The sequence below is a fragment of the Jatropha curcas genome, chromosome 4 (genome assembly GCF_041381405.1).
Source record: "Jatropha curcas cultivar XTBG-Jc1 chromosome 4, XTBG_Jcur_1.0, whole genome shotgun sequence".
Classification (NCBI taxonomy): Eukaryota; Viridiplantae; Streptophyta; class Magnoliopsida; order Malpighiales; family Euphorbiaceae; genus Jatropha; species Jatropha curcas.
This window is the reverse complement of record NC_143154.1, coordinates 24,380,670-24,392,886: the sequence shown is the minus strand read 5'-3', so window position 1 is coordinate 24,392,886 and position 12,217 is coordinate 24,380,670. Positions and strand designations below refer to the sequence as shown.

Sequence of the window (12,217 nt, the reverse complement as noted above, 5' to 3'; positions counted from 1 at the left end):
TATTTGTGGAAATTAGAGACACCTATAATGTTTTAAATTAAGCTGTGATAATAAAAAAAGTTGAAATGCAATAGCGATAACTCCTTCCCTTCCGGTACAATTTTTATTTGACTACTATATTCCTTTGCATTTTTGGACAAAGATCTCTCTCTTTCTTCCCCTCTGCCTTAGTGAAATTACTCTCTTTGAGGGAGAAACAAACAAACAAACAAGTGGAATTCATCAAAACTTTGAGCAAGCTTTTTCAAAGTAAGTCTGTCCTTACACTTTATATATATATATTTCTTTGGATTCTAAGTTGCTTCACATGTTGAAGTGATTTGCTTTTGTTTTGGTAAAATTGCTTGGAAGAAAATTTCTTCCATTTACAGGCTTAAAGGATTATTTCCACACATAAAACGTAGAAGGTTGATGTCTTTGCATAAACAGATCAAATCTTAAAAATTTCAGTCAACAACTGCACTAACATGAATGAACAGATAATTGGACAAATTAAAGCTGTTATTTCAAATTTTTTGGACCTCATAGAAAGTCTAACTACTTGAACATGGATAAGTTCGTTCTCCTTGATTCAAAATATGAACCTTCTAGTTGGGATAAGTTGATTTGAATTTTTTTCCTTTTAATTACTTGTCGAGTCCTAGCTAATTTCATATTATTTTTTTAAAAAATTAATTTTCTTCTTTTTGTTAATTTCTCTAGGTTTCGAACTTGAAATGTGATAGCCTTAGAGCCTAACTCTTATACCACTGAATGCCAGTTTGGTTTAGCTGTTGGGCGGTTGCTGATAGTTAATGGGTGAAATCAATAGTTGTTCGAAGATTTTATTAGGTATGAACACCTGATTAAAAAGTTTAGCAAATACTTATAACCCAACTATTGAGTCGGATACATAAATCAGCTAAACCAAATGCCTCCTAATTTCATATTTTTTTTTTAAAAAATAATTTTCTTCTTTTTGTTAATTTCTCTAGGTTTCAAACTTGAAATGTGAGTGGGTGAAACCAATAGTTGTTCGAAATTTTTATTAGGTATGAACAACTGAATAAAAAGTTTAGTAAATACTTACAATCCAATTATTGCATAAGGTACATAAATCAGTTAAACCAAATGCCTCCTAAATCGAAACTCAATAAGGACAATAAAAAATAAAGGTTGGAGTCAAGAATTATACGTCATGTCAAGAATATATATACTGCATGTTTTAAGGAAAATTCTTTTACATGGAAAATTCAACTGTGAATAATAGAAAAAACAATTATTGAATTGGATAATTAAAAATTTATGAACACAGAAATACATTTTTTTAATTATATTTAATTTAATTATTTACTTGTGGCAGAAGGTGACATGCACTTAGTTGAAGAGGGTAACAGTCTAATTTATTCATGCTTCTTCATTCAAATTATGGACCTTCTAGTTGGGGAATTGATAATTTGAATTATTTCAGTGGAGAAAAGTACCTTTGGAATTGTGATGTTATTTTTTAATTATTTGTTCGTTCTTCTTGGTTATACTTGATTAATTATCTACTTGGCGCAGAAGGTGACTTGCACTTGTGGAAGAGGGAAACAGTAACTAAAGCTCCTGCATAGCATAATGAGGCTGTTTAGATTGCCTGCTACAAACAACAGAGAAACCAGTCCATCTTTTCCATGTCATTTGAAACTTCAAAATGATTTGGTGGGAATGGATTTACGCCTGGAGGAGCTGAACTCATGCATAAGTATAGGATCGGAAGATGTTCGTATTGTAGGAATCTATGGGATGGGAGGAATAGGAAAGACAACTATTGCTAAAACTTATTATAATTTGATGTCTTGCCAATTTGAGGGTAGGGCTTTTCTTGCCGATGTTAGAGAAGTTTGCTCGAAAGGCGGTCTATTGTCTTTACAAGAACAACTTCTTAGAGATATCTTGATGGAGAAACATGTGAAAATATGGAATGCGTATAGGGGAATGGTAATGATAAAAAATAGGCTGCGGTTTAGAAGGGTCTTGATTGTCATTGATGATGTGGATCAATTATATCAATTACAAAATTTAGCTGGAATGAAAGATTGGTTCGGTTTAGGGAGTAGAATCATCATAACAACTAGAGATGAGCATTTGCTTATGAGTCATGGAGTGGATGCAATATACAAGGCTAAGGAACTGAATAATACTGAAGCTCTTCAACTTTTTATTTTAAAGGCCTTCAAAGATTGCCGTCCTCCAAAAGATTATGTGCCATTATCAACGAATTTTGTAAATTATGCTAATGGCCTTCCATTAGCTCTTGAAGTTTTGGGTTCCTTTTTGTTTGGGAAGACTTTAAATGAATGGAGAACTTCATTAAACAGACTGAAAGAAAATCCTGAAAATGAGATTTTGGATACACTTCAAATAAGTTTTGATGGATTAGAGGAAACAGAGAGACAAATATTCCTAGATATAGCATGTTTTTTCAAGGGGAAGAACAAAGATCACGTTACCAAAATATTGGATAGCTGTGGCTTCTATCCTGATATTGGAATAAGAGTTCTTATTGACAAATCTCTCATAACTATTGTGGGTGAAAGATTGTGGATGCATGATTTGCTACAAGAAATGGGTTGGAAACTAGTTCGGCAAGAATCTCCGAAAGAGCCAGGAAAACGTAGTAGGCTATGGCATTACAAGGACATCTTTCATGTTATGTCAAAAAATACGGTGAGAGATCTAAAAGTAATTGTAGCTTAAAATCTTTTTCTTCTAACAAAAATCTTCAAGTTTGTTACTTATAACCTTTAATAAATTTCACGTTTATGGTTTGTCACTTGGTTCTCTTCATTTATCATTATCTATTCTGCTATTTTGGTATTTGACTAATTGTTAGGGAACAGAAGATATTGAAGGCATGGTCCTAGAATTGCCAAAACCAAAAGAGACTCAGTTGAGCGCTAAAGCTTTCTTGAAGATGAAAAATCTCAGATTGCTTATCTTTCACAATGTGCACTTCTCGCAAAGCCTTGAATATCTGTCAACTGAGTTACGCTTTCTTGAATGGCATGGATATCCCAATAAAACTTTTCCATCAAATTTCCAATCAAAGGAACTTGTTGAACTTAATTTGTGTTTCAGCCAAGTTGAACAACTTTGGAATGGAATTAAGGTATGTTTACATGTGTTTTCTTACTACATTTCTCTGTCTTTAAAACATATAGGATGTCACCGCAGCTAATTACTTCAGTTCATCATTGTTAACAGCAATTTAACAATTTAAAAGTCATGGAACTTAGTCATTCCAAAAATCTTATTAAGACACCTGATTTTCGAGGGATTCCAAATCTGGAGAAGCTGATTCTTGAAGGTTGTATACAATTGTATGAGATTGATCAGTCTATCGGAGTTCTTGAAATGCTCATTCAATTGAATCTAAAAGACTGCGAGAGGCTTGTGAGTCTTCCAGAAGGTATTTATGGTTTGAAAGCGCTTAAAATTGTTAATATATCTGGTTGTTCAAAACTTGAGTACATGCTAGAGGAATTAGGGCATTTGGAGTGTTTGGAGGAGCTTGATATTAGTGGAACTGCAATAAAACAAACATCAAATTCCTCGTTTCGTTTCAACAACCTTAAGATTTTGTCTCTGAATGGATGTAAAGGACAACCGGGACCCCTTTTATCCATTTTACCTGAAAAAAGCTCAAATTCATCAGGTTTCTGCTCTCTAATGGCATTAGATCTAAGTAACTGCAATCTGCAAGAAGAAACAATCCCGAAAGATCTCAGTTGCTTATCCTCATTGAGGGAATTTTGTTTGAGTGGAAACAACTTCATTAGTCTACCTGCAAGCATCAGTTGCCTTTCCAATCTTCAAAGTCTATTTCTTGACAACTGTAGAAAGCTTGAATCCTTGCATGCATTTCCTTCAAACGTGCAACTTATAAGTGCACATGATTGTTCTTCATTGGAAACAATACCTGAAGCTCTAGACACATCTAGTTTGCAACCTCCACGATTAAATTTTGCAAATTGCTTTAAGTTGGCAAGGAATCAAGGCTGCAATAACATGCATTTATGATGCTGAGAAGATACCTACAGGTCTCTCTCTATCTCTCTTCTAAACACCCATAAAACAACTAAATTCCATTATGTATATTATTTTTTTCATAAATGGTAGAAATATGCAATAGCTTACTATGTGACTAGTAGCCAATAGTCAATTTCCTGCTTTATGATCTCTTTGCAGCTCTATCCCCTTCAAGTTTCCGATGTACTCAGTATGAAAACATAAATTACTATTTCCTTTGATGTTGCTGATACACTATTCGATCCCTGTTGTTTATTTTGTTTTAAATACCTTGTTCAGTCTGAATTTAATGTGATTTTGGCTGCTAAATAGATTGCCTGGTCTTGTTGTGAATTTGTGGTTGTGGCAACTTGTCTACTTTAAGAATTACCAAAAAAAAAATAGCAGAAGTATTATATGTATTTTTCCAATTTTGTTTGTGAATAAAATGACAAGGGTTTTCTTATGTGGCAGGGGTTGTCAAATCCAAAACCTGGTTTTGACATAGTTGTTCCTGGAAGCAGTGTTCCGAAATGGTTTAGCCATCAAAGTTCAGGAGACTCTTTAACAAGAATAGAGCTACCACCAATTTGTTCTGATAGTAAATGGATGGGTTTTGCTCTATGTACTATTTTTATAATCGAAGATCGAATCGACCCTGACTTGTTGGACCTTGATCTTGGATGTTCCATCAAAATCAAGGGACATACTTGGCGCCATCAGCTCGAAGTTGGTTTCTTAAATTCAATGGAGCAATTTGGGTCAGATCAGCTGTGGCTTTTCTATTTATCTCGTCATGAGTTCTTGGATATAGATTGGCATGAGACCACTAAGATATCTTGCCATGTTGAGGTTATGTTTACAGTCCATGGCACAGGATTTTATGTAAAGAAGTTTGGGGTTCGTCTAGTGTACGAGGAAGATGTGTTCGAGTTTAACCAAACAACGGATCAATTGCGGTTTTCTAATTATGAGAATTTTGATGTTGTTCACCAAGTGCTTGATGAATCAGAAATGGATGGTGCCTTGGTTAAGAGAAGCTACAATGATTATATCAAGAGGGATGGAGCAGAATCCAGTGGAAGAAGCAACTTTGATATTGAACCACATACTAAAAGATTGAAGGAATCTGATTAAAGAATTATATTAATTATCTTATTATTAGTGATTTGAAACTTTATTCTAACTATTAGTTGATTGTTCGCTATTTATGCTAGTATTCAAATGTATTATTCACATGATATATTGTTGATTTTTGTTAAGTTTTTAACTACTGCTTTATAAGGCCATTTGAAGGATTAATGAAAAAAGATAGAAATTTAGCAACGGATATAGAGATGCACAGCTTACCAAACAAGATTTCTCTCCATTTAAAATTCATAAACCTAGGTGGGATAGGAGAATTGCGCTTGGACCAAGCCTTGAGGAGACTGGCTAGGAAAGAAAGACTATCATTAAAGGAGGGGCAGAGCAGATGTTACTATACTAAAAAAGAATGCCCTTTTGAGAACCTTTATCACCCTTTATCACATACCTAGACCCAGAAGAGAGCAGAGCCTCGGCTCACGTTTTCACTAAAAGAATCAAGCTACCATCTCCTGTGAATTAACAGAGGAATAAATTATTGTTATTATTATCACTGTTATATTATTTGGTCCCCATCACACACGGGCAATGGCTAAACATGATAAATAAACAAAGTGATAAAGGCACAACCACTGAGAAAAGTGTCGTGTTTGTGCAAATTAGAGACACATATAATGTTTTTAAATTAAGCTGTGATAATAAAAAAGTTGAGATGCAATTACAACGATAACCCCTTCCCTTCCGGTACAATTTTTATTTGACTACTATATTCCTTTGCATTTTTGGACAAAGATCTCTCTCTTTCTTTCCCTCAGCCTCTGTGAAATTACTCTCTCTTTGAGGGAGAAACGAACAAACAAACAAGTGGAATTCATCAAAACTTTGAGAAAGCTTTTTCAAAGTAAGTCTGTCCTTACTCTTTATGTATATATATTTCTTTGGATTCTAAGTTGCTTCACGTGTTGAAGTGATTTGCTTTTGTTTTGGTAAAATTGCTTGGAAGAAAATTTCTTCTACTTACAGGCTTAAAGGATTATTTGCACACATAAAACGTAGAAGGTTGATTTCTTTGCATAAAGAGATCAAATCTTAAAAATTTCAGTCAACAACTGCACTAACATGAATGAATCATGAACAGATAATTGGACAAATTAAAGCTGTTAGTTCAAATTTTTTGGACCTCATAGAAAGTCTGATTTACTTGAACATGGATAAGTTCGTTCTCCTTGATTCAAAATATGGACCTTCTAGTTGGGATAAGTTGATTTGAATTTTTTTTCCTTTTAATTACTTGTCGAGTCCTAGCTAATTTCATATTATTTTTTTAAAAAATTAATTTTCTTCTTTTTGTTAATTTCTCTAGGTTTCGAACTTGAAATGTGATAGCCTTAGAGCCTAACTGTTATACCACTGAATGTCAGTTTAGTTTAGCCGTTGGGCGGTTGCTGATAGTTAGTGGGTGAAATCAATAGTTGTTCGAAAATTTTATTAAGTATGAACACCTGATTAAAAAGTTTAATAAATACTTACAACCCAACTATTGAGTCGGATACATAAACCAGCTAAACCAAATGCCTCCCAAACGATCAAATATAAAGGTTGGAGTCAAGAATTATATGTCATGTCAAGAATATATATACTGCATGTTTTAAGGAAAATTCTTTTACATGGAAAATTCAACTGTGAATAATAGAAAAAACAATTATTGAATTGGATAATTAAAAATTTATGAACACAGAAATACATTTTTTTAATTATATTTAATTTAATTATTTACTTGTGGCAGAAGGTGACATGCACTTAGTTGAAGAGGGTAACAGTCTAATTTATTCATGCTTCTTCATTCAAATTATGGACCTTCTAGTTGGGGAATTGATAATTTGAATTATTTCAGTGGAGAAAAGTACCTTTGGAATTGTGATGTTATTTTTTAATTATTTGTTCGTTCTTCTTGGTTATACTTGATTAATTATCTACTTGGCGCAGAAGGTGACTTGCACTTGTGGAAGAGGGAAACAGTAACTAAAGCTCCTGCATAGCATAATGAGGCTGTTTAGATTGCCTGCTACAAACAACAGAGAAACCAGTCCATCTTTTCCATGTCATTTGAAACTTCAAAATGATTTGGTGGGAATGGATTTACGCCTGGAGGAGCTGAACTCATGCATAAGTATAGGATCGGAAGATGTTCGTATTGTAGGAATCTATGGGATGGGAGGAATAGGAAAGACAACTATTGCTAAAACTTATTATAATTTGATGTCTTGCCAATTTGAGGGTAGGGCTTTTCTTGCCGATGTTAGAGAAGTTTGCTCGAAAGGCGGTCTATTGTCTTTACAAGAACAACTTCTTAGAGATATCTTGATGGAGAAACATGTGAAAATATGGAATGCGTATAGGGGAATGGTAATGATAAAAAATAGGCTGCGCTTCAGAAGGGTCTTGATTGTCATTGATGATGTGGATCAATTATATCAATTACAAAATTTAGCTGGAATGAAAGATTGGTTCGGTTTAGGGAGTAGAATCATCATAACAACTAGAGATGAGCATTTGCTTATGAGTCATGGAGTGGATGCAATATACAAGGCTAAGGAACTGAATAATACTGAAGCTCTTCAACTTTTTATTTTAAAGGCCTTCAAAGATCGCCGTCCTCCAAAAGATTATGTGCCATTATCAACGAATTTTGTAAATTATGCTAATGGCCTTCCATTAGCTCTTGAAGTTTTGGGTTCCTTTTTGTTTGGGAAGACTTTAAATGAATGGAGAACTTCATTAAACAGACTGAAAGAAAATCCTGAAAATGAGATTTTGGATACACTTCAAATAAGTTTTGATGGATTAGAGGAAACAGAGAGACAAATATTCCTAGATATAGCATGTTTTTTCAAGGGGAAGAACAAAGATCACGTTACCAAAATATTGGATAGCTGTGGCTTCTATCCTGATATTGGAATAAGAGTTCTTATTGACAAATCTCTCATAACTATTGTGGGTGAAAGATTGTGGATGCATGATTTGCTACAAGAAATGGGTTGGAAACTAGTTCGGCAAGAATCTCCGAAGGAGCCGGGAAAACGTAGTAGGCTATGGCTTTTTGAGGACATCTTTCATGTTATGTCCAAAAACACAGTAAGAGTCTTAAAACCGATTGTATCTTGAACTCTTTGCTTCTAACCAAATCTTCAAGTTTGTTAATTCTATATTATAACATTTAACAAACATCAGAATTTTGGTTGCATTGGTTGATTCTCTTATACATCATAATTTGTTCTGGATTTTGGTATTTGACTAATTGTTAGGGAACGGAAGATGTTGAAGGCCTGGTCTTAGAATTGCCGGATCCAAAAGAGAATCAATTGAGTGCTAAAGCTTTCTCGAAGATGAAAAATCTCAGATTGCTCATCTTTCATAATTTGCACTTCTCTCAAAGCCTTGAATATCTGTCTAGTGAGTTACGATATCTCGAATGGCATGGATATCCTTGCAAAACTTTTCCACCAACTTTCCAATCAAAGCAACTTGTTGAACTTAATTTGTGTTTCAGCCAAGTCGAACAACTTTGGGATGGCATTAAGGTATGTTTATGTTCATGTAGTTTACTTGTTCACATATGGATGTCACCATTGCTAATTTCCTGAATTCATCATTGTTAACAGCAATTGAACAATTTGAAAGTCATGAAACTTAGTCATTCCAGAAATCTTGTCAAGACACCGGATTTTCGAGGGGTTCCAAATCTGGAGGAGCTGATTCTTGAAGGTTGTACGCGATTGTATGAGATTGATCGGTCCATCGGAGTTCTTCAAACCCTCGTTCTATTGAACCTAAAAGACTGCAAGAGGCTTGTGAGTCTTCCAGAAGGTATATATGGTTTAAATGCACTTAAAATTGTTGATATATCTGGTTGTTCAGAACTTGACTACATGCTAGAGGAATTAGGGCATGTTGAGTGTTTGGAGGAGCTCGATATCAGTGGAACTGCAATAAAACAAACATCACATTCCTCTTTTCATTTCAAGAACCTTAAGAATTTGTCTCTGAATGGATGTAACGGACAATCGAAACCCCTCCTATCCATTTTACCTGGAAAAAGCTCACATTCATCAGCTTTCTGCTCTCTAATGGCATTAGATCTAAGTAACTGCAATCTGCAAGAAGAAACAGTCCCCAAAAACCTTGGTTGCTTATCCTCATTGAGGGAAATTCTTTTTAGTGGCAACGACTTCATTAGTCTACCTGCATGCATAATTGGCCTTTCCAATCTTCAACGACTATATCTGGACAACTGCAGAAAGCTTGAATCCTTGCGACCATTTCCTTCGAATGTTCAGCATATAAGTGCACATGGCTGTTCTTCGTTGGAAACATTACCTGAAGATCTAGACACACCTAGCTTGCAATCTCAACAGTTAAATTTTGCGAATTGCTTTAAATTGTCAAGGAATCAAGGCGACAATAACCTTGTATTTATGATGCTGAGAAGATACCTACAGGTCTCTCTCTATCTCTCCTAAATACCCATAAAGCTGCTAAATTTCCATTATATACAATATTATTTTATAAATAGTAAAAATACAATATTATTGTAGCTCCATTCCCTTTTAAGAATTTCCAACGCATGCACTAAAAAAAAAAGAAAAGAAAGAATCAATATATAGTTTCTTTTCTATAGATTTGTTTATGAATATAATTAACAATCAAGGTTTTCTTGTGGGACAGGGGTTGTCAAACCCAAAACCTGGATTTGACATAGTTTTTCCTGGAAGCAATGTTCCAAAATGGTTTAGCCATCAAAGTTCAGGAGACTCTTCAGCAAGATTTGAGTTGCCACCAATTTGTTCTGAAAGTAAATGGATGGGATTTGCTCTATGTGCTATTTTTTTAATTCATAATCGATCAGCCCCTAGGTTCCTAGAACTTGCTCTTGGATGTATCTTGAAAATCAAGGGACATACTTGGCGCCATCAACTCGAAGATGGTTTCTTAACTTCAATGGAGCAATTTGGGTCCGATCAGCTTTGGCTTTTCTATTTATCTCGTCATGAGTTCTCGGAGATAGATTGGCATGAGACTACTAAGATGTCTTGCCATGTTGAGGTTATGTTTGCAGCCCATGGAATAGGCTTTTACGTAAAGAAGTTTGGGGTTCGTTTAGTATATGAGCAAGATGTGTTAGAGTTCAACCGAACGAGTAATCAGTTTCGAATCTCTAATTATGAAAATTGTGATGCTGCTCATCAAGTTCATGACATATCAGAAATGGATGGTGCCTTGGTTAAGAGGAGCTACAGTGATCATATCAAGAGTGATGAAGCAGAATCCAGTGGAATAAGCAACCTTGATATCGAACGGGAAACAAAAAGAATGAAAGAAATTGATTGAAGATGAATTATACTACGATTAATCGTTTGCATATGCTCAGAGATTTGAAGTATTAGAATTTAGAACACTTACCATCTGTGACTATATGATACCATTCAAATCGAACCAAATTCATTTTAATCGGAGATGTATAGTTTTTAACTGATATTTGACTGCGTTTGTGAATTTTGATAAACTGAATTATCAGTTTAGTTTATGATTTGAGGATCAACATAGTAAATTTGAATCAAGCTAAACTGAAAAATACATTAATGATTAAATGAAAAAAATAATCTCCACAAAATTTGTTGAAGAGTATTTTTAATACAATTGAATTTGCAAGAAATTTGATCATATTGTGAAATTTAAAGAAATAGATAATAGGATGTATTGATGAGTATACTTGGATTTATTGTCTGATTGTATAGACACTTATTACGTGCAATAATATGATATAGTGAGATGCATTCAATGCACAATAATAATTAAAGCTTACAAGTTTGTAGTAAATTTCAACAAAATAATGTTTTTATATTTATTTTTCATATTATTGTTGTTTTATATTTAATTATTTTTATATTTATATTTTTTACAGTTTTATATTATTATTATTATTATTATATATAATAAAAATATATAAAAATGTATAAAAAATTGAATACTCGCACAAGTATTTTGGGGAAGTTGATGAAATAGTAAAGAAGAAACAAAACCTATGATGACTTTGATCCTTTTGATGGAGACGATGGAGACGATGGAGAGAGAAAGGAGAAAGAGATTAGGAAAAAAAAATTTGATTGTTTTATTCTAAAAAAAAATAAGAAATTATTATTATTTTTTCCTTAGTTTGGGAGCAATTAATCTCTAATTTTTACTTTTGTTACAATTGTCAAAAAGTTGAAAATATGAAACAGTTGCTACAGGTTGCACAGTTTTGATTTTAATTTAGAATATTCAATCTAATACACTTCAGTATATCTTTTAGTTAATACTTTACTAATTAAATAATAATATCAAAACTACAAACAAATTATTGGTTGAGGTAGTAAGCAATCTCAACTCCTATAAGAATAAAAATATAAATTTGATTTCCAGTAATTTATATTTTTATATGATGATTTTATTTATATGCATATACCTAGAATAAGATTGACAACAATTTTTCAAAAAAAAAAAAATAATAATAATAATACTAAAAGCACCCTTCAATTGGAAATGAAAACTAATTTGTTGTTTTCAAAATCTGGAAGGCATGTGGAGCAATGGAATGCAATGCATTACCTAGTAAATACATATCCTCAACCTAACACAAACCTAATACATATGAAAAAAGAACAAAGACCTTTGATATTTAGCTTTTTTGTTAGCAGAGATCTAAACACAGACAAAGAAGTGAACATAATTAATATTTGTTCCAAAATAAGTAATGGCAACTAATTTTGTTTAAACAAAAACTTTTAGCATCAATTAAATAGCAAGTTGGATTCTCATATGATATAATACAAAAGCTGATGCGATCTCTCAACTACTGTTTTAGATGATAACATATCATAACAATAAATCAGATATTCACTTTGATAGTGATACACTGACCTGATTAAGACTTACTCTTCGTTAGATAATTTCATAATAGGGTCGACAATGTAATTGCACCTTATCTACTACTCCTTCTGTCTCAAAATATAAATTTTTTTAAGATTTTTGCATGAGAATTGAAGAATCAAATAATTTT

General features: G+C 33.2%; 1 protein-coding gene and 1 pseudogene across 4 annotated transcripts; both read left to right on the top strand.

Moving 5' to 3' along the window:
* Positions 1-112: 112 nt before the first annotated feature.
* On the top strand, positions 113-5,269 carry LOC105645462 (disease resistance protein RPP2B-like; annotated as a pseudogene). The gene is made up of 5 exons (XR_016320651.1): positions 113-249; positions 1,543-2,691; positions 2,858-3,133; positions 3,229-4,064; positions 4,507-5,269. The product of XR_016320651.1 is annotated as a disease resistance protein RPP2B-like (transcript).
* Positions 5,270-5,774: 505 nt separating this feature from the next.
* On the top strand, positions 5,775-10,702 carry LOC105645442 (disease resistance protein Roq1). Of its 3 annotated transcripts, XM_089720824.1 has the most exons (6): positions 5,775-6,019; positions 7,105-8,253; positions 8,424-8,699; positions 8,781-8,985; positions 9,064-9,617; positions 9,844-10,702. In XM_089720824.1, exons 2-6 carry the CDS (start codon positions 7,162-7,164, stop codon positions 10,504-10,506), a joined length of 2,790 nt encoding a protein of 929 aa, XP_089576950.1. In that variant the 5' UTR covers positions 5,775-6,019; positions 7,105-7,161; the 3' UTR covers positions 10,507-10,702. The 3 variants fall into 3 exon arrangements, with proteins under 3 accessions (XP_089576950.1, XP_089576949.1, XP_089576948.1); XM_089720823.1 differs by having other exon boundaries at positions 5,776-6,019; positions 7,108-8,253; positions 8,781-9,617; XM_089720822.1 differs by having other exon boundaries at positions 5,776-6,019; positions 8,781-9,617.
* Positions 10,703-12,217: the final 1,515 nt, after the last annotated feature.